The sequence below is a fragment of the Triturus cristatus genome, chromosome 2_2 (genome assembly GCF_964204655.1).
Source record: "Triturus cristatus chromosome 2_2, aTriCri1.1, whole genome shotgun sequence".
NCBI classification, from domain to species: domain Eukaryota; kingdom Metazoa; phylum Chordata; class Amphibia; order Caudata; family Salamandridae; genus Triturus; species Triturus cristatus.
In genome coordinates this window covers 795428134-795452791 of record NC_140582.1, presented here as the reverse complement: position 1 = coordinate 795452791, position 24658 = coordinate 795428134, and the positions used below count along the sequence as shown (strand labels likewise).

Below are 24658 nucleotides of genomic sequence, written 5' to 3'. Positions count from 1 at the left end.
GTTCTGCATGCGGTGAATAAAAATGCATGGGTAGGTGAGCACTTGACTAGCATAAGGTATTTCATGTATGAGCTGCTCTGGATGATTCCTAGCACAAAACTCACAACCCAGGCCCTAGAGTATCAATATTTACAGCTCCAAAAACTTCAGACTCTAAATCCTGAAGGCGCCAAACTGCCGATGAACATCACTCCCTTACCTCCAGGCTTGGTACATGCGCCCAGCAAGTTGACGACATTGAGGTGATGACCGATGTGAATGAGAATTTTAAGCTCCGACATCAAGGCTCTGTGTTCACTGGACGTGGCACCCTCTGTAAAACAAATAATGGCACCTCGTTCACGCCATATCGTCAGGAAGAAAATGTCAAAACCATGGAAGAACCCTCTAACTTTGTACATTTACCAAAATATGGCATATAATTTCCAAAAACTCCTACCCTCTATAAGCCGTTCCAGAGTATGTTCCATGAATAGAGAGGATATGTTCGCCTTATCTGAATTAATTTACCACCCCAAGATTAGAATGTTTTAAATAGCATTGCTACTGTATGTAGCCTAAAAGCCAACTGCTAAAAATGTGTCTGGGTTTGACCATAAATATAAGTCATGACGTATCTCCCAATAAATACAATCGTTCAGCAGTAAGAATTTAGGATTGGTGATTGAAGAATCAAACCTTTCCACAAAATATAATTGTGGATGAACCACTGAAAATGTACATTCTTTGGATCTAGCATAACGTCCATTAATTTGGTCTATGCCAGCAACATGTACTGAGACAATACTACTGTCAGAAATTTGACATGGAATCAGAAGTACAAATCTGAAAACACAAAATAATTTTTGTTTAAACGCACTTATCAGCTAAAATAAATAGATTAAAAAAACTATGTTACAATGAATAGTAAGAACCACTAATCCAGTGATACAGACATTTAAGTATGTTCAGTGTACAATCTGTATTTCAGTAGGGGATAGGCTTAACGATCTAGTAAAAGTAAATATGGAACTGAATCAATACTTCTCGATGGTGTGTCACTAACGAATGTTGAATGTAAAGAAATTAGTCTGAAAACTGTCTGTTTGTTCTCAACAATCTATAGTTAATATCTGCATGTTTACAACTAAAACTAGTTTAATATAATGTAATGTTTAAGAATACCTTTTAACATTTTGACAGCCACTGTTGTGCAAGTGTCAATTTTGTTGATTCCAAATGCATCTGCTTCCAAGACTTGTCCAAACGCTCCACGGCCAAGTGGTTTACCTAAGGAAAGTGGTGGAAAATTATAGATGTAGTTACAGGGTAGTCCTGACATCTGACATCTGACATTACTGGTTCTTTAGCTGTTCCACACGACCTTCACTTAAATTGTTTTTATTCAATATGGCTTTGTGGGCTTATAACTCCCCCAATTGGCTCATCATAGACATTCAATCACATACACGGTTCTTCTGTCTACCCACTAGATTACTTTTTATGAGCTTACCTGGATGCTTTGATTAAACATATAAGGTTTGTTTCACAAAGTTGCTTCTGCACCTACGCTTCCTAAACAGCTTGTTTTTACAAGAGTAATTCACATTGTATATATATAATAGGAAAGCGTGGATTTACACTCATAACGAGATTTACTCGCATGCAATATTGCACCAGTATGGTGTGAGTAGATGCTTACACATGTGAGTACTGAGAAATGTTTCAGTTTTCCTGGATTTTTGTGAATTTCCAACCAAAATTAAAATTTTCTCCCAAAAGTTGGAGTGAATATATGGAAGTACATTTGCGGTTTTTATTTGTGAGTCTTGCTAATACTGTTATGAGAAAGCTCTGTATGTCAATAACCACGTATCATTCAGGTACTGAAAAAACAAAATTCTATCACAGAGGTGAGATATCGCCCTGCAATTCGGGAAGGAAATGCATCATCAGCTGTAAAATTTCTAAAATTGCCCCACTTTTGAAGATTAAGGACCCGATTTACAGAACTAACTTAAGACAAAATCCTAAACTTACTACCATTTTGGTATTCACAGAAGGCACTTACTCATTTTGGTATTCACAGAAGTTAGGAGTCCTAACTTTAGGACTCCTAAATGCCTTCTGTGAATACCGAAAGTCTTAAAATTAGGATTTTTCTCAGTTTAGTAGTAGTATAGTTAGGACTCCTAACTTTCGGACTCCTAAATGCCTTCTGTGAATACCGAAAGTCTTAAAATTAGGATTTTTCTCAATTTAGTAGTAGTAAAGTTAGGACTCCTAACTTTAGGACTCCTAAATGCCTTCTGTGAATACCGAAAGTCTTAAAATTAGGATTTTTCTCAGTTTAGTAGTAGTATAATTAGGACTCCTAACTTTAGGACTCCTAAATGCCTTCTGTGAATACCGAAAGTCTTAAAATTAGGATTTTTCTCAATTTAGTAGTAGTAAAGTTAGGACTCCTAACTTTAGGACTTCTAAATGCCTTCTGTGAATACCGAAAGCCTTAAAATTAGGATTTTTCTCAATTTAGTAGTAGTAAAGTTAGGACTCCTAACTTTAGGACTCCTAAACTGAGAAAAATCCTAATTTTAAGACTTTCGGTATTCACAGAAGGCATTTAGGAGTCCTAAAGTTAGGACTCCTAACTTCTGTGAATACCGAAGTGAGTAAGTGTCTTCTGTGAATACCAAAATGAGTAAGTGCCTTCTGTGAATACGAAAATGGTAGTAAGTTTAGGATTTTGTCTTAAGTTAGTTCTGTGAATCGGGCCCTGTGAGCCTGATTACGAGTTTGACTGATGGGATACTCCATCACAAATGTGACGGATATCCCGTCCACCATATTACAATTCCATTATATCCTATAGAACTTGTAGTTTGGCGGGCGGGATATCCATCACATTTGTGACGGAGTATCCCGTCCGCCAAACTCGTGATCAGGCCCTAAGTCGTGATAATGTCAGTGACATATCATGTTCCAGACATAGTGGACAGTATTGTCCAGGTATTTATCTAGGTTGTGTGAGGACCCAGGTTTTCTATGTTAGCAGCAGAAAACAATCAGAAATGCCTACACGCCCTTATCCTTCAGCAAGTCCCAGATGCAATGTTTCTTGGCTTGACTAGACCATAATAGACCTCTTTTAATGACGGTTCTCTGCTGCACTTCTGGAAATATATGTTGCATGATGCCATACAGTGGCTATTGAGGTGGAAGGAGAACCCTGTAGACAGATAATGGAGCCTGCAGAAGTATTTGGTTTTAACACAGTACAAGGCGCATAAATTCAGCTATTCCGGCTGTGCAAGGACAGTATGATTGGTCACTTGAAAGCACATCTTTTGCTTTAGTGTAAAAAGTGGTGAGACACTTGTTTCAACTGAGTTAAGGTATGCAAAGTAAAATCATAGCCAAGATAAAATATTTTGGCGTACCAAGTTTCAGCCGGTCTCTGGGAAACTCCCACTTGCAGGCATCGTAGGAGAGACGCTCATACTGCTCACCGAGCGGGACTTCGCCGGGATCCATGATGATGGACAAGTACCCACCGTTCAAATCGTCATCTTTGGGCTGAAAAACAATAACAATCCAGCTCACACACAAAACACTACTCATCCAGGATGAAAAGCAGATAAGTCCATAAACAAGGGATCATTCCTTTGGTGCAAAAGAATCCCAGCAGCGCAGGCCTAAGGCTCCCCCGCGCAGCCCCAGGATCATCATAGAACATGTTTTCGACTGTAAACAGTTCATCAGGCTTTCACAAGGGAAAAGTTTGTGCCACTTTTTTTCTGAGATCTCGCTCAATTAAAACCAAATTAAGTGACCCTCCGAAAACCATGCAAGAATGTGACGGCATTGAAGGAAAAATGCGCCTGTTGATTCAAGAACAATGGAGGCAATCAACACAAAAGAAGTGCAGTCAGTCCTAATTTGTCATGCAAGAGAGATGCCCATAGGACGGCAGGGCCGACGGTTTCATTACCCGCTTTACGCTCCGGAGGATGATGACAAGAAGCAGCCAGAAGAACATGGCAATCACCCCGGTGCCAACCAGAATAATGAGCTCCAGGTTTGTTTTCTCTTCATTGCCTACAAAGGAAGCATTCAGCATGTCAGTGCCACTCAAAAACGGAATCATAATTCGAGTTATCAGTTCATATTTTCAATGCAAGTCTGGGAAACTCTCTAGCAAAGACATCTTTCCCACTGATCAACAGCATTTTATGCTAGCCAGATATTTTATTTCATCTTTGGGTTTACTCTTGAACAAAACAAGAAGTATGCATAAGAAGTGCGAGATGGCATTATGAAAGAGCATGTGAGGTGCCCTTTGGGTTTTATTGCTGCAAAGGGAAATGTACCTGTATTACAATGTCTGAGCACAATTTTCTTTGCATGTGGGCTCTTAGGAAACTTAAGAAGTAACTTAACAATGGAGAAAGTATCTGATGGGTGACCGAAGAATCAGCAAATGAACAAAAACAAAAACGGGAGCATTCAAATATAATTTTACTTCCTGACAACAGAATAGGGAGGTTATATGGGGAGTACAGGCAGCAGAAGGACAAAGGGTGAAACAGCGGCGTAACATAAAAGTATGGACCCCCCCTCGCAGCATGTGGCGAGGAGCCCCTGACACCCCCGTATCTTCCAGATTTATTAGGCCCTAGGCTGAATGGAGCCCCCCTGCAGAATGCCCCCAACCCGCTGCAGTGACTGCGCCTGGAATGGAATGGTTCGTTTCTTGGTGATGGATTTCTGAAAGGATGGACCCTTCATCCAGTCGGAAAGAGTGGGAGACGTTTCTGTCTGTCTGTCTTTTGGCAAAGCAGGAGTTGGAACTCTGTGTTCTGAAAATAAGCACACTTTAGATGAGCGGGGATTTGGACCTGGCTGGTAGGTATGAGGCTGAGCCTTAGAGTAGCCTGTGACAGTGGAATGCTTGGGTGTATTTTGGAGCCGTTAGGCAACAGTAGGTCAGCAGAAAATATAAAGACTGAGGGTGAAATGATTATAAAGGTGTGTGGTTGTGAGACCAAGGGGCAAATTTTCAAGCCCCTAACACCACCAGAGCATCATTTTTTTGAAGCTCCGGTGGTGTTGTGCCATTCCCCATATTTACAAAGTGGCGCTAAGCCACTTCACATGGCTTAATGCCACCGTGTAAATATGCCCCTTACAACTACAGTCTGCTGTGGCAAAGGGGAGGGCGGTGGGTGTTTCTGTGTACGTTCCACAGCAACACTCATTGCTTTTTGACGCTGCCCCAGATTTGCAAGGGTGGGGCAACGACAAAACCTCAGGCCAGGTAATACCTGGTCTTAGAATGGCGATACGAGGAGAAATGATCAATTTCTCCTCGTTATTTGCTCTTTCCATGTGTGCTGCATTCTGCAGCGCACACAGAATGAGCAAATCACCATTATTGATGGTTTATGTGCAGGAATCATTCCTGCACCTAAACAATGACCCCTGCAGCACAGGCACCCTTGCAACATGGTGCAAGAGTGCCTGCGCTGGTGCTTGGCAGCTTTTTTAGCGCCAGAGCTAAGGCAAACACAGGGGTGTGCCATATTCTTGTGACTACGGTGCATCCCTGAGTTTTAAAAATGTCAGATTGTGGCGTTTCCAAATGTGGCGTACCGCCGCGCTCCGGCTTTTTCTTGTAAATATCCCCCTTAAAGTCCAGGAGGGCAGAGCTGCCAACCTGTACTCTAAGCATTCAAAGTGTAGAAAGCTTGTGATTCATGAAAGATATTTTGATTTAACGAAATGTCATTGTAAAAGCTCGTGATGCAATCTCAGGCCCAGTCGCAGAGTGTCATGTGTCGTGGCTGGAAGTGGATCAGGCGGGGTCAACTTCTTTTGGGGTCCTGGGACCTTCCTCTTCCCCCCAGACTCACGTTATCCTCATTAGGAAAGCAGCAGAATACAAGAGATTTCTCTCTGCAGATCCAAATACCCTCAGATAGGGAAATCCTCCTAACTTGGACTATAACCTAGCTTTAGTCCATGAAGGTTTGAAAGGTGGACTACCACAGTCCTAGAAAGAGGGGCAATGGCAGTGTCAATCATGTGGTCTACTTCTCTTGTTCTTTTAAGCATTGCTGACCAAATTGAAATAGTAGATTTCGATTAAAAGCACACTGACCCTCCACGGTGAAGGTTGCTTCTGTTTTCGCGCAGCCGACGTCGTTGCATGCTTCACAGGTGTAAACCCCAGCATCTTCTTTTCTAATTCTCTGTATAGTTAGAGTTTGGTTCCCATTCTTGAAAATAATGCCTGTAAATTAAATGAAGTTGTCACTTGTGGATGTTTTCTGTAGTTGTGTGCTCCACTCTCCTCATTGGTTAAAGCTGCACGGCGTGTTAATACAATACAAAACAATAATGAACATATTACACTATGATAGACAATTTGCTGCCATTACCTCAGAGCAAACTTTTACATATGGTTTGATGTGTGGATGACAGAAGACTGGTGTGGCAATTATTGTGCTTTAATTTGAGAAACACATCTGACCATGACCTGGAGCAACCCTATGTAATTTAATGTACATATGAGTTGGTTTTAACTGGCACATATATAGCTTGAGGACAACAGGACACTGCAAATCAGTGGTTGCGTTTATCAAAAATATTGCCATGTTTTAGCTAGTGAAGTATGTCCAAAGAAAAACCACCAAGTGTGTGCAAAATCTGTTGCCAGGTTGTAATGATGGAAGAAGGTGTTTACGTACCAGAGCCTTCGATAAGCAGTTCGTTGTTTTTGAGCCAGGTGATGTGCGGAATCGGAGTGCCATCTGGGCGGCAGGTTACTTCTATAGTCTCACTGATATTTGCCACTTGGTTCTGTAATTCCTTTTCAATTGTAGGCCCTCGTTGTGCTGTTTGTGGGAATAAAGGAGACATGTGTTCTTATTATTGTTACCCATTATTGACGTCAAATAAAAGCCCAGCTACAATTCCATACAACCATATGTTGGCCATAATGTGTGACAATGCTGTTGTTTTAAATTAAAAAAATACATTGATTTTTGAACGAGTGTCTTAAGCTCTCATTTATTTGTACATTTTTGTTATGGGCTGTCTTCAAGGGAAAACACATTGGGCATGTAATCTTAAAACTAGAAAAGTTATAAAGTGTGTTCTCAGAGACCCAATTATGAACACTAAAGGGTTAGGGGTCAAAGGTAATCACTTAACGACTACATAGCTACGGGTGTGGCAGAGAGGCAGGGAAGTACAGTCTAACACTGCCATAGGAGATTCGTGAAGGTGTGGGAATAACTTCCAGCCCCATCAACAGATAAGGCACGGCTAGCAGAAATGAAACCACGTGTAGTAATCAAGTCTGCTAACAGGAATAATCAGGTGGGTATTTTCTCCAAATGTATCGCCTCCCCCATTTCAAATATAAGATACAGCCCTTCTCAAAACCAAGTCAGACTTGTAAAATTGTCATTGTCCCTGTATCAAAGGTATGGCATGTACTTGATCAATGAAAAAGGCCGGAGAGCAGAGTACAGCTTTGGGTTCCTTGCCCTTCTCCCAGCATAATACAAATAAGTTACCTAAATGAGGTCATCTTTAAGCACTCACTTACCTAGAACAGTCACATGTTTCACCAGACAGTGTCTTTTCTGAGTCTTTCGGTCCACAGCAGTGCAAATGTATTCTCCACTGTGGTGCAGAGATGCGCTACTGATGTCAACCGCTGACGTCACATTAACACCATTGGTATACACGCTTGTGGTTTTCATTTTCAATTTCATGTCCAGATTCTTGCACACCGTGGATACCAGCCAGCTTCTGTTATACCTTCGGGGTGCTTCTGAGCTCAGATTGAACCAAGTCACCGTCTCAAATGTTAGTCGATCTGCAATGCATCTCAGTGAAAAGGGATCCTCTTCAATGACTCTGTTGCCTGGATTGAGCTGTATCTCAAGACCCCCTAAAACAGGAGTACATCCATGGCCTGTTACAAGTGTAAGTAGCAACAAGCAATTTCTCACTATAAGATTAACATATCATTGTACACGAGAGCTTTGGTTACTTTATTGCACCGACTATTGAATTAAATCAGTTACAAATATTAATGTCTCATTATCATGTAGTCCTGTTTAAGGAATTTCATATGGCAAGTGAGCTGGAAAAGTTTACAGTCCACATGTCCCCCTTTACCAATATTAGGAAGATATATGTCTTTACAAAATAATTTGTAGATACTAGCCTAAACATCGACACAGAGATGTATTCCATCTGCTGTTTATTCCAACGAAACTTACAATGCGCTGTTACTCATAAAGGATGTGGTCATACTGTGGCATAAGCAGTTATGGGAATACATACGAATTTCGTATAACTGAGTAAATTGTTCGGAGATATCAATAATATGAGCATCTGACACAGGTAGGGACAGCATCAAAGTTTCCAAGAGAAAATTCACAGTTCTCTTGGTAGGGATACAAACTGCATATTTACTTCTACTACTATTCTTATTAGTGGTAGTAGTAGAAGTACCACTCCCAGTAGTAGTAATAGTATTACTACCTCTATTACTATTTTTGTGGTTCGTGTTGTTCTTTTGAAGTTATTGTTATGATTATGTTTATTATGATTATTATTAGTAGTAGTAGAAGTAGCAGTAGAAGCCATAGTAGTACTGTTATTAATTCATCATATTTTCAGAAGTTTAGTAAATTATGTGGCAACATTTTGTTTGTAGTGCGACATAACAGGAGAGATAACGAACCATGGTCTACACTGGCAAGAGCATTGTCAACTTACATTTCTAGTTATCAGCTCATCTTGGAACATAAGTGACTAAAGTGCAAGAGTGAGAATGTGTGAGTGGTTTCCCACACACATCGAAGGGGTAGGAAAGGAAGAGATGTGATCATTAAGAGGAACATTCTTTGTTTCAGATGGCCCACCACTAATATCGAATATGTAGCAGCTGGCTTGATATTTGGTACCTTTGACTCTGTCTATGCTGCAACGGGTCTCATGGGTTACGAAGGCAGTAACAGAAAGTTAAAATAAGTCATAAGAGCTGAAATAACCCACTTTTCTTTCTTTAGTTTACAAATTGCGACAATACCCTAACCCATCAGCAACAAACTGACAACTATAGAGGACTGAGTGTGGGCACAGGGACCAACCTCAGATGTTATCTGGTTTCAAAGGTGGTGTGAGGTCCCACTACCCTTGATATGCTATTCCATTAAATCAATGCCCAAGTTATGTTATGTGATTTGTAAAGCGAGGGGCTGCCTCATCAACTGGGTGTACCAGCGCTAGTTTCATCGAAAGCCACAACTGTGAAAGACAGACCTGGCGGAAAAGAAGATGACTAGCAGGACATTTAGATGGTAAACAACCAGGTCTTCAGCGATTTCCTAAAGGACAAGTGGTTCTAAGTGAGCCATAAAGGAAGTGGGAGGGCATTTCACAGGGCAGGGGCTTTGGTGCGTAAAGACCGCTCGCCCCCTCACTCTTCTAAATTATTATCAGCATATGGTTTGTGGCTCCCACAGAATGCCTGCCTTCTCTACATGACAACTTATGCTGGCTGGTGAAGCAAAAGCATTTAAAAGTAGACAATCATTATCTTTACACTTGTGTGCCTTTGATAGCTCATCACCAATTAATTGGGGTCCAACTACTTTTGCTTGTGACTTTGGACATCTTGTTACAAAGCAAACAGGCTGGAAATGAAATTGTAATTCCTCTTAATGTGTCTTTTATCACCATGCCTCATGGACCAGTGAGCTCTCTTGAACGTCAGAGACACCCCGTCGCCTCAAACGTGACTTACTTGTGACATGGAAGGACATCACCCTCTCATCTTGGCCTGCTTTGTTTGTGGCTAAACATTTGTATACAGCTGATACATTGGCAGAGGAAATAGTAAGCATGCTTACAATCTGCAAAAGAAATAAGAAAATGCGTACTTTATCACAGTAGCAACAATACATGTTCTGATTTAGAATTTTTAAATAAAGACTTTCATGCTTAATGCTTAATAGTTTTTTAACATTGTTAGCTTTTTTTAAAAAAAAGTGTAAAATTTTTGTTAAACACCCTCATAATTTTTTTCACTTATTGAATCATGCATAGTTATTACCTGACCCCCCAAATTAATACAACATGTAAAACAGTTTTACTGCTTTTTATCTATGGATTCCAACTCTTCAAATATATTATGAACACATTTTAATTAAATCACATTATTTGAGAAATCCATAACATGCTTCATCTACTAGTTGTAGTTTTTGTGAGTTATTTGACAAGAAGTTCCAATTTTCGTACATGAATATTCTAAAATATTGCAGAAATTGTTTTCAGCAATTTAAACGTATTACACCTCCTAATACCTCTGTAGGTTAATTTAACATTTAGAGCAATCCTACAGCCCGTGTAGAATTGTGCAATTGCACAAGTTTAAACGAAACAGTTTTAACAAATTTAAAAATTTTACATTTTCAAACTTTAAGCAAAATGTATAGTCACTGTTGCAATTTTAACACATATGTCGACATGTGGGAAAAACATTAACAAACATTTAAATTACCCAAATAATATATTAAAATGTGTTTTGATAAAAGTTCTAACCACCAAATGACGTACTGTATAAGTGTAACGTAGATACAAATAAAGTATTAGCTATGTATCCTTAGCTAGAAATGTAATATGGTTGATACAGATATGTATAAATCTGTAAACACAAAGTATGCTGGCAAGTACACTAAACGCGCACACACACATGCACAGTGGGATACAGGGTTATGTTAATCAGCAAATTGCAGACAGCATGCACTTTAGTCGTGGTGAGTGCATGAATAAGAACGAGGAGTTGACATAAAAACTGTATCTAGATATAATGTGCATGGGCTGCCTGTGGTCAGACTGAGCAGATGAAGTCTCACGCCATTTCTTTAAGAGTTGCTAAGGATGTTCCCTCTCAAAGCTGGATGGGAGTAATGTCCCTCAATGGCTCTGTACAGCCTGAAGGTTCTCATGTGCCTTCACTTCAAATGGCTGATAACCTAAATGTATGCCAGGAGGTACTAATTGAACTGATATTACTAATATAATATTTATATTAAGGAAACCATTTTGATATATTAAGCAGAATATAATGGCAACTGATAATTCTGGCTCAAGCGTGAACACTATCTAGAGTAGGCATTTAGGGTATCTTGAACATAAACATACCTTTAGTTTTCCTTCAATGACACCAACATGGGTCTCATTTCTTTCAATCAAATTTCCACCATTTTGATCAGTAATGTTCTTCCAGCTTTTGCAGGTGTAGGAACTGCTGCTTGATGATTGATGGCTATAGTACATGATCAAGAGAAGGTGGGATGCAGTTAGAATTATTCGAGAAAGTAAAAGATCAAAAAAGTATGAGCAAACTGGAGAATTAAAAACGTGTGGCTTTCTGACAGCCTGAAACTACCCATGAAACTGAGAGTTAGTTCAATCAGTATTCAGTCATTCACTTCCAATCCCTTGCAACTCATGCATAAAATATGGGTGTTGCAATGTTGTAGAATATGTGTGTGTGTGGGGGGGGGATGTGTGTGTGAGCGCAGTACACAAAGAGCTTCAAAGAGTGTAATTATTTTCATTGTTGAGTGTGGGGAGAGGTTATAATTTTGAAGACGCAAAGCCTCAAGTGGGTCATGATGCCCCTATCCTCCTTCAACATTGGTAATAAATACCATTTTGAACTCTAAGCATCTGTATGTCTAGTTTATGACATGCAGTTTTTCTTGTGTGGCAGTGAGATAAAACCACTATAACTAGCTTTGTGATTATGTTCACAAATGTATTTTCTTCTATAAAGTGAATCTAGAATGTAATCTGTGAGGTATCATTAATCAGTGTTTTCTAAAGTTTTTTGCACTGTACTGTGGTAGTAATGGTAATAACATGTTTGTACTGTAGTAATAAATGTATGAATCTGTGTTTATAAGTTCATGTTCTACATAATGTGTGATTGTTGTCATTATGTATACATACATAACATGTGTTACTGTATAATATGGGCTACAATACCTATGAGGGATTCTAGTGGCGTTTACAAATAACAAGGCCAAAAGCAGAGTGGTTTATAAATGGCACCTAAACCCCGAGATGGCAATATAAAACCATATTACACATTACTTATTATGTATTTTTTATATTGCATGATTTATTCATTGATTTTAGTATTCTTTAGAAAGATAAACAAATGCATTTTCAATGTTAATATGCTAATATTCAAAATATGTTTTATGCAACAATGTGTATTATTATCAATTGCATTTTAAATGCAAAATGTATTGTAAGGAAATTAAAAACGCATCCTAAAATGTGCTTTTCTCTTGTAGTTGACACTATAAAGTAGGTTTAGCAAGACATATATAAAGAAAGAAAATAAAGTGCAGTGTGGGAAGTTTTAGCTACAGGCTAGAGCCAGGCTCAGATGCCTGAATCTGGCCAGCTCAAGGTTGTCTTGATCCCTCGAGCCCAAAACGTCTTCAGCAAACCACCCGCACTCACACTTCATGTGTCAAGAATTAAAACAAAGCATTAACAGTTGATGCAAAACAGGAGAGAGAAATAGATAACCATCCAGAGGCTGAATTGAATGATCAGACACCTGACATCAATCCCAGCTCAACTGCTTGGCCAAAAGTGTGTGATCCCCGGCAAATAATAACTTATTACACTGTGCCTCTTTTTCCTTTATTATTACATATAAGCACACCTTGAAATTCATGAGTTTACATTGTGCGCTGTACAAACACCTCTCTTGTTTTAAATAGATTATGGTGTTGCTCCATGTAAAATAAGAATCGAGACCAAATATAGGTTGCACGTGACAACTGGCTTGCCTCTTAGTTCGCTAGCAGCATTGTTATCAGGGTGGGAGGTATGAACGGTTATAAGTTTATGTTCAACAACTGTCCCTTTTACGAAATGCCTATCAATGCAGTGAAATAATCTGTTGTGCTAAGGTGAAACGCTTCCATATGTTACAGAAATGCACTTGTTTGAATTTTGAAGGGACTATCACATTTTTGCGTGATTGTTGTTGTACGATTTACATGACAAACATTTTCATGGCTCGGCTAGTGCATGGGCCGGTAGAGCTAAGTTAGACCCTGCTATTGGTTTCTTTCGGCCCTCAATGTTAATTTGTTGGCCTGCCCACCTCTATATACATTTGCTTCTTTTTTGCCTGGCCCAGCCACTATTTCACACTTTTCTGGGGATTAAGTGTCCATAACGTAGGCCTCTGTTGCATACTGAACATACACGTGACACACTTGCTCAACTACTTTCCAGCTTTGTGAATCATATGCATTTTTAGGCATAAATCACACATGAAGCAGGAAATAATCCGAGCATCCATCCTCATGACGCGAAAACTGGCCAAATACTAATGTTTTTCATTTGTGTGTTGCTTTTTTGCACCTGGTTTCACCAAAATAATATAAACACAGCTTGTTATTCTCATTGACGGAGTTTTCCCATAGCTCATCAAAGCTGTGGACCGGGAAAAGGAGCTATTCTTGGCACAGACGCCCATTCATAAAGTCTTCAGCAGTTAAGTTAATTGGCTGCACGGGAACTCGAGGAGGGAACAGAGGAATGACCGGCTCCTTCAGGACTGTCCTGAGGCCACTGGCTGTTATTGTGTTGGAAGCGCGCGGGCACCGGAGGAAGCCAGCGGAAGCCCCGTGAAAAACAACAACAGGAAGATGGAATGGGTGGAGCCTGTGTCACGGAAGTGTGCCCTGCTGTTTGACCCAGATAAGCCCAGCCGTGTGCTGATAGGGCAGACGCACCAGTGGCTATCACTGCTGACATCAACCGGCTCGCTTCCTCTGGGTCGCCTTCCACTCAGATACGAGAAAGACAGCTACCAAGAGGAGCATTCAGCCATGCAGTCCTCCTCTTTGGCCTGAAGGTGGCACCAACACAGTATATGGTATGGAACACAATAGATTGTGGTGCATGAAGTGGAAAATATATGAATTCACCAACGACATACAGCCCGGAATTCCATATAATTAGCACCAGAATCACGGGAAAAGCAGTATTATTAAATATTTAACTTTTCATTTGGTCAACGTCTACTCTTTCACAGAGTCCATACAAAATCCCATGAGAATAAGGATGGAGTCTAAAAGCAGTATTAATCCCAATATGGACCCGTCAACCAAAGACATGCATAGGTGAGCGAGTCAACAAAATAACCGAGCTGAGCCAAGCCAGAGCCTCGGCGGTGGCTCTCAGAGCATGTGCACCGAAAATATTTGTCGTGTAAATTGCAACAAATATCATGTTAGAATATGATGATGCGTCTTCACAATTGAAAAAAAGATGTATTTATTTAAAAGGTGGAAGTGTTTCGCCTAAGTGCATCACTTAATATCACTGATTTTGAGAGGCATTTATTAAAAGTGGGAAATTTTAAGCACGCACTGAGAAACATTCCTGCCCCCACCCTTATCACACAGCTATTTGTGAGCGAGTAGGCAACTTTGTTGCCTTGTGTACCCTATATGTAGACTCAACTAGACGTGGGGCAATAATATAGGCAATTAAATCAAACACAAGAGAGATTTTTGCACAGCGCACAGCTTGAACTCACAAGCTTGAAGGGGCTCTCATTTGTGAAAATGAGCAAAAAGGAGACTTGTTGAAATAAAGTATTTGCCCAGGAGCACACAATTGGGTCAATTAGGGAAGTTAGGATTATTCCCAGATATTCCAGTTTTACACTGTGCAATTCGGCTTCTAGATGATTCACTCTATCTGACATCAAAGGATTGAGCTTTGTCCTTCTTAGAAGATGAGCAGGAGTGTAAAGCAGGTCCCTGCAGCCCCGACAGCACGGGGGCAACCCATCAGGGGACCCCAACCAGATGAAGGCAAATGAAGATCTGTGAAATGTGGGATATCAATCATATCCTTGAGGCACTCTGGTGAACTGATGTATATTATATAACTTTGGAATGTTGAGCGCTCCACTGAAAACAATGGAGTGCTCCAGGCTTCTAATCGTCCGTAGAATGCCAGAGCATCAACATTCCAATGTTTAACAAAGGCCTGATGGAGCCCAAGGGGATTTCAACCCCCTTGGACTCCGTGAGGCCTTTGTTTTACAAATTAGAATATTTTCCACTCTAAGGGCGGAATGCTCTTAAAGTCTTAGAGGGCTCCGTAGCGAACTCTACTGGCCATTAAAGGCCCGCTCCCTTATTAAAGGTCCTCACCTTCAGCTCCGGTCTTTAACGCTCGAGCAGGCTTTTATTGGTCAGTAGAGCCAGCTATGGCGGACTCTAAGGCTATAAGATAACATCCAATGAAACAACTCATTGGGATCTACTTCAAATTTTCTTAAAGGAAGCACAGTACAAAGAAAGAGGTACAAAAAGTGCCCTTACTGAGAAGTGAAATCACAGTCTTCCTCCAGCTGCCAATACCACTGAATATTGACTGGGGTGGGCACTCCAGAGACAGTGCACGTCAAGACCTGTGTGCTGCCATACTTGAAAGAATCCAAGGCGGGCGACAGGGCCTTTTCCCATATCTGAGGTGGAACTGGCAGGAGAAAACAAACAAGGTCAGAAGTTAGGCACAGCATGGATTGGTCGCATTAGGGGACAACCATTTGAAAGACATGGCCCATATTCAAATGAAGACATAGTTTGCAAGTAAACACATACAACTGTCTGGCTCAAGTAACAGGGGTCATAGTCAATAAATAGCCATAGAAAGTCTTTCCTCAGACATTTTCTCCTTTGAGCATTTTCAACCAACTCTCTGACATCTAATGTGATGGCAGGGACGGCAAGGCGACCACATGTTTCAGGGCTATGCATTGTGTACAGGACATAAAATTGTGGGCACAGCACTACACCAGAGCTTTGGTAAGATGCATTGTAAATATCAGTGGAGGATAAATATGTGAGTAATTAGTCCCAGCAAGCATGGAAATTAGACCATTTTAAAACAGAAAGGACGGAGATTTACAAATCGACTTACTTTCTACAATACCACTGGAAAATAAAAATCCTGAGGTCATTCATATTACAAAATGGAGACATACGCCAATGTATGTGTCCATGAGTGCTGTTTAGACCCCTGCATCAGTCGGTTTTTTAAAGGGGCCATTATGGCCATTCAATCATGGCGGAAGTGTCGCCGCCGACCACCCCTTATGCATTTAAGAATCCTTTAGTTAACTAGCAGCTTCCCCCAGGCAAATAAGGACTCTTTGCTTCCACCTGTGCTACTAGAGTACATGTGACAGGAGAAGCGACTGAAAAAGACGGACGGCCGCCTCTTCTCTGTCCTCTTCATCTTCCGGTGTCCAGTCCCGACCAGCAGCAGGAAGCACCAGGCACACAGGCTCTCCTGAGCCAATCACAATGCTACAATGCAGTGTTGTGATTGGTCTGAGCACCATGGTTCAGTGCTCAGACGGGGACAGGGAGGCTTTGCATGTTCCTCACCAGGCTGTGTAATGCAGCCTGGCGTGGAACATGCAAAGTGCGCAGGACTGCTTGGCCAGCCCAAGATGCCCGGCCTAGCAGTCCTGCACACTTAGGGCGTGCATTCTACTCCACGCCCTGCGCGGCTCAGCCACGCCCCGCGAGCTATTCCTTCCATAGAAAAATACAATGATAATAACGTTACGTTATCATTTTATTTTTCCTTTTGAACAGTGGAGATGCTCCTCCACCTCAATGGAGGAGCCGCCACTAGTTTTGTGAATATCCTGAAAACCAGGCGTGTATCTGGCCATCCTGTACTGGTTCATCCGTTACTGGCAATGCAGCTCGAACAATGCTCTCAAGTTTAGCGAGAAAGTCCTGCCCAATGTAATGTACATAAACGTGAACGGGAGAACTCTTCCTTTATGGAAACGATAACAACATGGTGAAATACCTCAAGCATGGGCGTTAATGAAAATGAACAAAGACATTTTCTGGATGGTATACTCACTATTCACAATCAGGCGAACTGTGTGTCTTCGCTGCTCCTTTGTCCAGGGATTGGTGAGCACGGCAGTGTAATTTCCAGCGTCCAGTTCACTTGCGGAAAAGATAGTCATGACTTTCATTAGGTGACTAGAACTGAGCTGCTTTCCATCCTTCCACCTTCAGAGAGAGTCAAGAGCACAGTACAGTTCAGCCATTGTTCCTTTACAGCTTTGTACGGAAACAAACACATCTGTGATTCAAACTTTACCATTTTATGTCTGGTCGAGGATACCCCGTGTAGTTCACTTGGATCCGTACACGATCCCCAATCCTTGTCTCGATGACGGATTCCATATTTTCATCCAAAGACACAAACGGTTTTTCTGTAAAGGAAAGAGTACAAAACTTTTTTTTAAAATTCAAATCATGCTTTTTGCTGAAAACCCATATCGACAGCATTACTGGTAAAATCCTTACAGCTGCCACACAGTCATGCTCATTCAGGTCTTTAGAACTACAAGCGACATCGTACTGCAATACATCTACCACTGTCAGTGGTCTCTTTAATAAAAACAACCCTACACCAGTCTCACCAACCATGCTGTGCAGCTGTTTGTGGATCAGAACAGGTTTTATCTGGGTTTAGGTCCAAGCACTGGGAGAATGACAATGCTGTGCTCTGCCATGACCCAGAGGAGGGGATTCAGTATGTGCTGCCCAAGGTACCAAGAGATAAGTCGTACAAATATACGTCCTGGATTTGAAACAGAGGTGGATGTATAAACTGTGGTGACATACCAGGAATCAATTATGAGACCTATGGATGCTATAGCGCTTTAACAGAAAGCAAAGATGGGAAATACCAAATATTAGCTGCCAAGCCCTGACCAACTTTACTCATTAGAAGAGCTTCTGGTGAAGCTGCTTACAGCACCAGAAACTCAGGGTTGTATGAACAGATCTTGTTTTGTAAGGAAGACCGCACAATGGAAAAAGTGTCTAATTTAGGGATTTAAAGCTTGTTTTTTCTGGAAGTCCTGACAAAAGATATTTAAGTGAACAAGAGAGGTTGACAAAGTTGTGAGTCTTCTGTTCAAACAGATGTACTACTACTTACAATGCAGCGTCTGTAATGAAGGGAAGTTACCTAATGTGACCAGGTAGGTGCACTTTGGTTTTCAGACCATTAACAAAATATTCCTTTTCGTCCAGTCATAATTTCACATTGGGGCACCATGGCTCCACGCTACAAAACATTAACGTACCAGCACATATAATTTTATACACTACTTTGTCATTTAATGATGAGATGAAGCCTGATTTTCAGGCTACTTACTGAACATTTTTTATTACAAAGGATATTAAATATAAAGTGGCACAATTGGGGCACAAACCGACCACAGAATGAGATATGTTATTACTATGAACCATTGAAGCACAAAGACAATGCGTGTGCCATGCAACTTTGCAACAGATGATAAGTACATGAATCTGTGTACGCCAAGATAAATGCATGAATGGTTGAATGCAATGTACTGGTAACATCAGAACAACAACTTCCTGTGTAGGTAAACGAGAAGGGGCTCTTACCATAGATGATCACTTTACTGCTAATGCTCTTGGTCTTTTCAGAATTGAAAACTATGCAAGTGTAGAGTCCTGAATGCCGCTGGGTCAAACTGTCCACGTCAAAAGTTCTTGAAAACTCTAGACCATTCTGAATTTCTTTCTTCGTGTTATCTCTGCCTTCTAACTTTCTCTCCTATACAAAAACAAGAGCATTTGATCAGCTTCGATTGATCACAAATTCGGGTCTTAGGCTAAAACGGATCTAACCCTATTCGATTGAGGAGGGACTAATTTGTTTAAGCATAAAAAAGTGCATTTATTTAGGTTTGGTGTTGTGGAGATACGAAATCATGACAAATACGGTCAGAGATGCAAAGTGCTTCACTGGTCAAGGGCGCATTTAAAGAAAGCTTGCACGCATTGAAAAGGCAGTCAATTTCGTCAATGGGCCCTTAACAGTAAAATAATCCAATAAGGTTTGTAATTGCCTGATGCCAAAGAACAACTTGTTCAGTGAGGGCAGCCGTTTTGAAAACACAAAATGATAAAAGGCATATATTTTAAAAATAGTCTAAACAGAACTTGACATCAAAATTATCGAAATTACGGGTGAGAAGAGAGGAAATCGCAGTTTCAAAGAACTAAGGGGCATATTATCAAGCCAGGCGAAAAAACAATCGCCGCTTTAGCAGCAGAAAACTGCAGCTAAAACCAGCCGCGGTCGGTAGTAGGAGTAGCTGCAGGGCGGTGACGTGGGGAGGGGGAGGGGCAGGGTGGGGGGTAGTAAACTATGGATTACGAAGGTTTATAGGTAAATTAACATATACATTAATAAAACGAATTTCGTTGCGTGCACTGCATCGCATTTGGGGATGCTGTGTACGCAACGAAATTCGTTTTATTAATTTATATGTTAATTTACCTGTAAACCTCCGTAATCCATAGTTTACTAACCCCCACCCTGCCCCTCCCCCTCCCCACGTCACCGCCCTGCAGCTACTCCTACTACCGACCGTGGCTGGCTAAAACGGCGATAATGGGCTTGATAATATGCTCTATGGAATTCCAATTGAAGCCCATGTTAGATGTCCTTCACATTTAACGTGGGCTTCAATTGGAATTCCATAGAGCATATTATCAAGCCCATTATCGCCGTTTTAGCGGCAGTTTTCTGCAGCTAAAGCGGCGATTATTTTATCACCTGGCTTGATAATATGCCCCCAAAACCCAGAATGTTGAAGGGGGAGAGCAGAATAAAACAGTCTTGAATACTGAGATAAATTGAGAATAAAAATCATAGCTGGTTCAGTAAACACGGGGCAAGGCAGCCCCTGAAATATGTAACTCAACCAATAATTTTAAAAAGAAGAGAAACAGGATGCCAGTTAAGCTAGAAACAGAAAGAGGAAATGTATTGCAACATTTTTATAGCGCTTGGCCATTGAAGTGCCTGCCTACATGGGCAGCATTTTACACCATGTAGGGTATGTGGTTGGAAGAGTGTTGTCTTTGTATGGATCCTTTGTGGAAAGTGTTTCCATGATGTGCATAAGGACCACAGAGGTGTGAGAGAGACGCACAGTTTATGGTTTTCAGTAAACTGGTAGCTTTGAGCAGCTCTGCACGTCCCTTTATGGTATTTCTTATGGTCGTTGTCATCTTAGCTGGTGAAAGATAACTTAAACAAAATAACAGACAAACAGAAGAGCGAAGAAAGAGTTTGAAGTAAAAGCATAGGTCAGGATATGGGGGAAAACGAGAAATGTTTGTACCTATGTATATCACTCCTTGAACACAAACTCTGTGAAACACCCCTTAGCAGGAGTCCATTTTGTGTGTACTGTAGAAAGTTTCACAAAAGGACATATAAAGAAAATTCTCAAACCTGCATTAATAAAGTGCAGAAAAAAGGCACATTTTGTGGGTTCGCAAATCCACAGAACTGATGTGGCATTGCAAAAACTTGCACTTGGGATGATAAAAGGGTGTGTAAGGTGCAAATTAAAATACATAACATGAGCAATTTTCAGTAGGTGGTCATTTTCCCAAATGAAAGCAGTCAATCCAATCTTGCAGTGTTAAAAATTATTCTTTATTCATGTTCTTTAAAAGAGTTCAAAACAGCCACAGCCAACGCGTTTCGTCCTCAATCGGACTTCTTCAGGGCTTAAGATTGTAAAGAATATTAATTCATTCAGGTTGTCATCACTAAAGAGAACACAATCGATTTGAAATTTATGTTTTCGATTTTAAGATTTGGGTCAATTCAATAGGTCACGCAAGCAGAACAAGTGTAATCGGCGAAAGTGGCGCCCGTCCTCGTTTAATCGTCTGGTTCGGCAAGGTTTCACGAGTGCGGGGCTACTTTGTCAATATTGTTGTAGAGTGTACAAGAAATCTTTTTGTCTCTCTAAAGTTTGGACCTAGGGGATTGTGTCCTAAGCCTTTTTGCACCTAAAATTTCTATATACTATTAAGTAGGACGTTAGGACTAGTGCACACACCAATGCTTTGATCCCCTTTTTTGTGTGAAATGCAAATTAAAATACATGCCTCAGGTAAAATTAAATGGACTAATATCTATGCCTCGGTACTCCTTCCTTTGGCAGTACTGAACATGCAAAGTGCTGCGTTAGTAGAGGTCACAGTGTAGGTATGGGATCGAAAGTCCCATTTCTGAGTTGTAGATCCTGTACTGAACCAAACTACATGAGCAGAGGAGGTCATATTTATTTTGCTACTCATTACTCAGTGGTGGAAATATAAATATATGCTGCGAGATGTATGAGTTATCTAGGCCTGATACGTCAGTGTGTCCCCACAAGTGATGTGGGCATACGGACCAGGGTCTGCTAACATCAGCTGATTCCCATGATCATGCCCAGGTACATGGGAGACCATTCAAAGTAAAGAAGGAAGTGCAATTCTGTCCCATTTGCCTGGCCACCCTACTAGATTATCACTAGCGCAAATAAGCTGCTGGGTTAAAACAAATGAAGCTACATATTTACAAGAAGCATTTTGCCACTGAAAAGGTGCAGCTTTATTTTATGAATCATGAAGTTTGAGTCTAAATCCTCAATTCCCAGTGTTAAAAAACATATCCTGTATGAGAGGCAACAAATTGCCCAAACAAGTGTAAGATTATAATGTTTCCAGCTTTTGCAGTACTTTCCAAGCTTTGCAAACTTTGCGAAGGTTGCAAAGTTTAAATTGCAAGAGTCAATTCCCGTAACAATACATTTTATGGGTAGAAATATGAAAACAAAAACATTTTTAGTAGGAGAATTCTCTGTCAAAAAACGTTTTTGGGCAAAACAAAATTCACATGACATACTGAAACACAACAAGCAGACAGGAAGATAGTGTTTGAAAAAATATCCTGCTAACCCTCACCTTGCTTAATGGATAATCCAGAGTAAAGTCAACCCTAACGTTGAAAGCAGTGCGGGCCGTGCAGGTAATGACCAGCCGTTCTCCTGCGGTCCGTTCCACCAGCGGATAGGGTTTTATGAAAACTTCGTGGATTTGGAAATCTATTGGCAACAAATCAAAGAAGATGAATTAGGTATTAAAACAAACCCTTGTGTGTTTGAATTCGACAAAGCTATTTCAGAGCCAGAAGCGAACAGCAAAACACGAACAGCAGTTTGAAATCTTGTTAGCATTTGGAAAATGTCAATACAGTGTATTAAACAGGTTTAAACAAAGAGCATAGAAGCAGATAAATGGCTTTCGATCCACATAAATCCCTCATTTTAAACATTCTAAAAGGAATTAAAATATCTATTGTTCCACAGACACTTTCAAATCTGAAGTTATCATCTGACATTGATGGCAGATATGCAGAGACGTTTTAAGGCATGGGCAAAGTGGGCAATAGTCCAGGGCCTGGACCTTCCAAATAGATCCTGGGAAAGTGAACTTTCTATCAAATGTCGGTCTATTTTTCATTTTCAACTTTTAACATAGAATTCAATATTTTTTGGCATCGTGGGAATTGAATTAGCAGAATATGGGTAATAAAATTCAAAATTATCCCAAACAGAGGTCCCCATAATAGTTCTTTCCCAACGACCCCAAAATCCTTAAGACTAAACTGTATTCATGAACACATTAGTGCTTCTTTGTTTAATTTCCCTTCCAGGTTTATTTGCACACTGTCTTAGGACTATCTTATGAACATGCATGTTCTTCTATGCAATTGTCTTAGCTTGTAAGTACCCTAAGTACATGTTATTTTGTTGGAACTTTAATTAAATTATTAGTTCTTAAATATTACAAGCTGTAAAATAATTGATGCACTGTTTTGATCAACCACTAGATAAATGCTCTGTCGCCTATTGAGAATATTTTCAGCCAAGAACTTATTTCAAGCTGGATATAAAATTGTAACACTTAGAAACAGTCTCCACAAGTTTTGTGAGCTATATACATCTCTGAAAGTAAAACATCATAGCACTCTTTACTCAGACTACCATGACGAAGATCATGCATATTCTACCTCTATTATTTTAACTTTTTATATCATAATTAAGAGATTTTGTTGATGTAGATGTAGTTCTGTTTGATATCGAATGACCAGTCAGAATTTACTACCACTGAGGTGCAATATGTGTGGTATATTAAGAGAGGATCTTCTGAGGAACTATTGTTACAAATACTTTCAACATGAGTTGCTATACCATAGTATTGTGTACCAACATTAAATCATTCCTGAACAGTGTTGATGGCCAATTCAGGGGCAGATATGTCTAGCAGAGTAATCGCTCAAATTGATTTGAAAATTCTGCAGGTATTACTGACAGATTCTCTACTTATCTTGAGATTATGCTTGAGGATCAATGTTTATGTTTCCTTACTGAGGCTTCCACTTTTCTATTCCGCTTTGTGTTATACAAGTTTTGTATAACAAAATCCATAAATCCTACAACATTTCAAACTATGCCACACACTCTCCCAATCTCCCGCACATCCAGCAAATCATTTTTTACCAGTCTTTTAGTACTATGGTCCCCACTTGAATGTAGCAACCAACACTTGCACCATAATAATGAAATATACTGACTCCAAAAATATGATCCCATTAAACTTGATCATAGTTTTTATATACTATGCATCATTCATGTCAAAACAAAATGCTTCCTTTAGGATCTACAAGTGAATTAAAATATTTTCTGCAATCCACATTTTTCATAACAATGCACACACAACTCTGTATTAGTTAGGGCATTGTGCTTTCCAATACGTTGTATGCATTGCAAATTAATGTTGCATTATTTTCTATTTTGCTATATCACAGGTGATTTCACAACTCATCAGTTGATAGCATTATGATAAGAACCTTAGATCAATGTTCCTATGAACTTTTGCCTGAGTTCTTTGCAAATGTTCACTAAAGATAAATGTTTGTAGAAAAGCAAATATTTGCTGACATACCTACAACCCAAGGGTAATACATTGGAGAGGAAAAGGTTTCTTCGTTTCTTATAGCTTTACAAAAGACGCTGCTTGCAGACCTAATTGAATCACTCAAAATTGTAAAACCTTTTTGACTGTTCCAAGATTTTGTTTCTCCGTCTGGAACAAATTCCTGCTCAGGATACTTCTAAAAATACAATAGTATAAAACAAAGTTAGCGCAAAAAAGAAATGTGTCAAGAAAAATACTATTTCAGACATACGCTTTTGTTAATAATATTGTTTGTTCCTCAAGTAATTTGAACAAATGTATTATGAGCTTAAATTAATAAACTTACAAATTGTCATAATCATCTTCTATAAAGACAACTAGTTAGATCAAAAAACATTTAAAATTCAAATATTATTTATAACAGACCACAATCTTTTCAATATTTACAATAAAAACATTTCCCGTTTTTCACTCCTTAAAACTGAATAGATGTCATTGAAATAAAATTCAATGGGGCTAATCTTCACAGTATATGGGCATATTCAATACAATTTACAAGAAATAGTGAAGCTTCTTTGGTGCAGTCCAACCACTTCATAGAAATGTGGAACATTTACTTCCATTAAAATGTAGAATGCCACTTAAAGCAAGAGTAATAATTGACACTATTCAATAAATGGTTTGTTAGTTCAAAT

General features: G+C 39.9%; 1 protein-coding gene across 1 annotated transcript in view; it reads right to left on the bottom strand.

Annotated features, from left to right (window-relative positions):
- Positions 1-24658, bottom strand: part of KDR (kinase insert domain receptor) — a 63124-nt gene that overhangs the window by 15587 nt on the left and 22879 nt on the right. The window contains exons 5-19 of the mRNA XM_085642089.1: positions 23991-24159; positions 21948-22087; positions 18573-18744; positions 17251-17365; positions 17005-17159; positions 15441-15597; positions 11209-11332; positions 9809-9917; positions 7595-7942; positions 6729-6875; positions 6140-6271; positions 3971-4077; positions 3420-3555; positions 1165-1269; positions 200-313 (exon numbers count right to left, since the gene is read on the bottom strand). Of these exons, the coding sequence (XP_085498215.1) occupies positions 200-313; positions 1165-1269; positions 3420-3555; positions 3971-4077; positions 6140-6271; positions 6729-6875; positions 7595-7942; positions 9809-9917; positions 11209-11332; positions 15441-15597; positions 17005-17159; positions 17251-17365; positions 18573-18744; positions 21948-22087; positions 23991-24159 (2230 nt within the window). The remainder of the gene's footprint in view (positions 1-199; positions 314-1164; positions 1270-3419; positions 3556-3970; positions 4078-6139; positions 6272-6728; positions 6876-7594; positions 7943-9808; positions 9918-11208; positions 11333-15440; positions 15598-17004; positions 17160-17250; positions 17366-18572; positions 18745-21947; positions 22088-23990; positions 24160-24658) is intronic.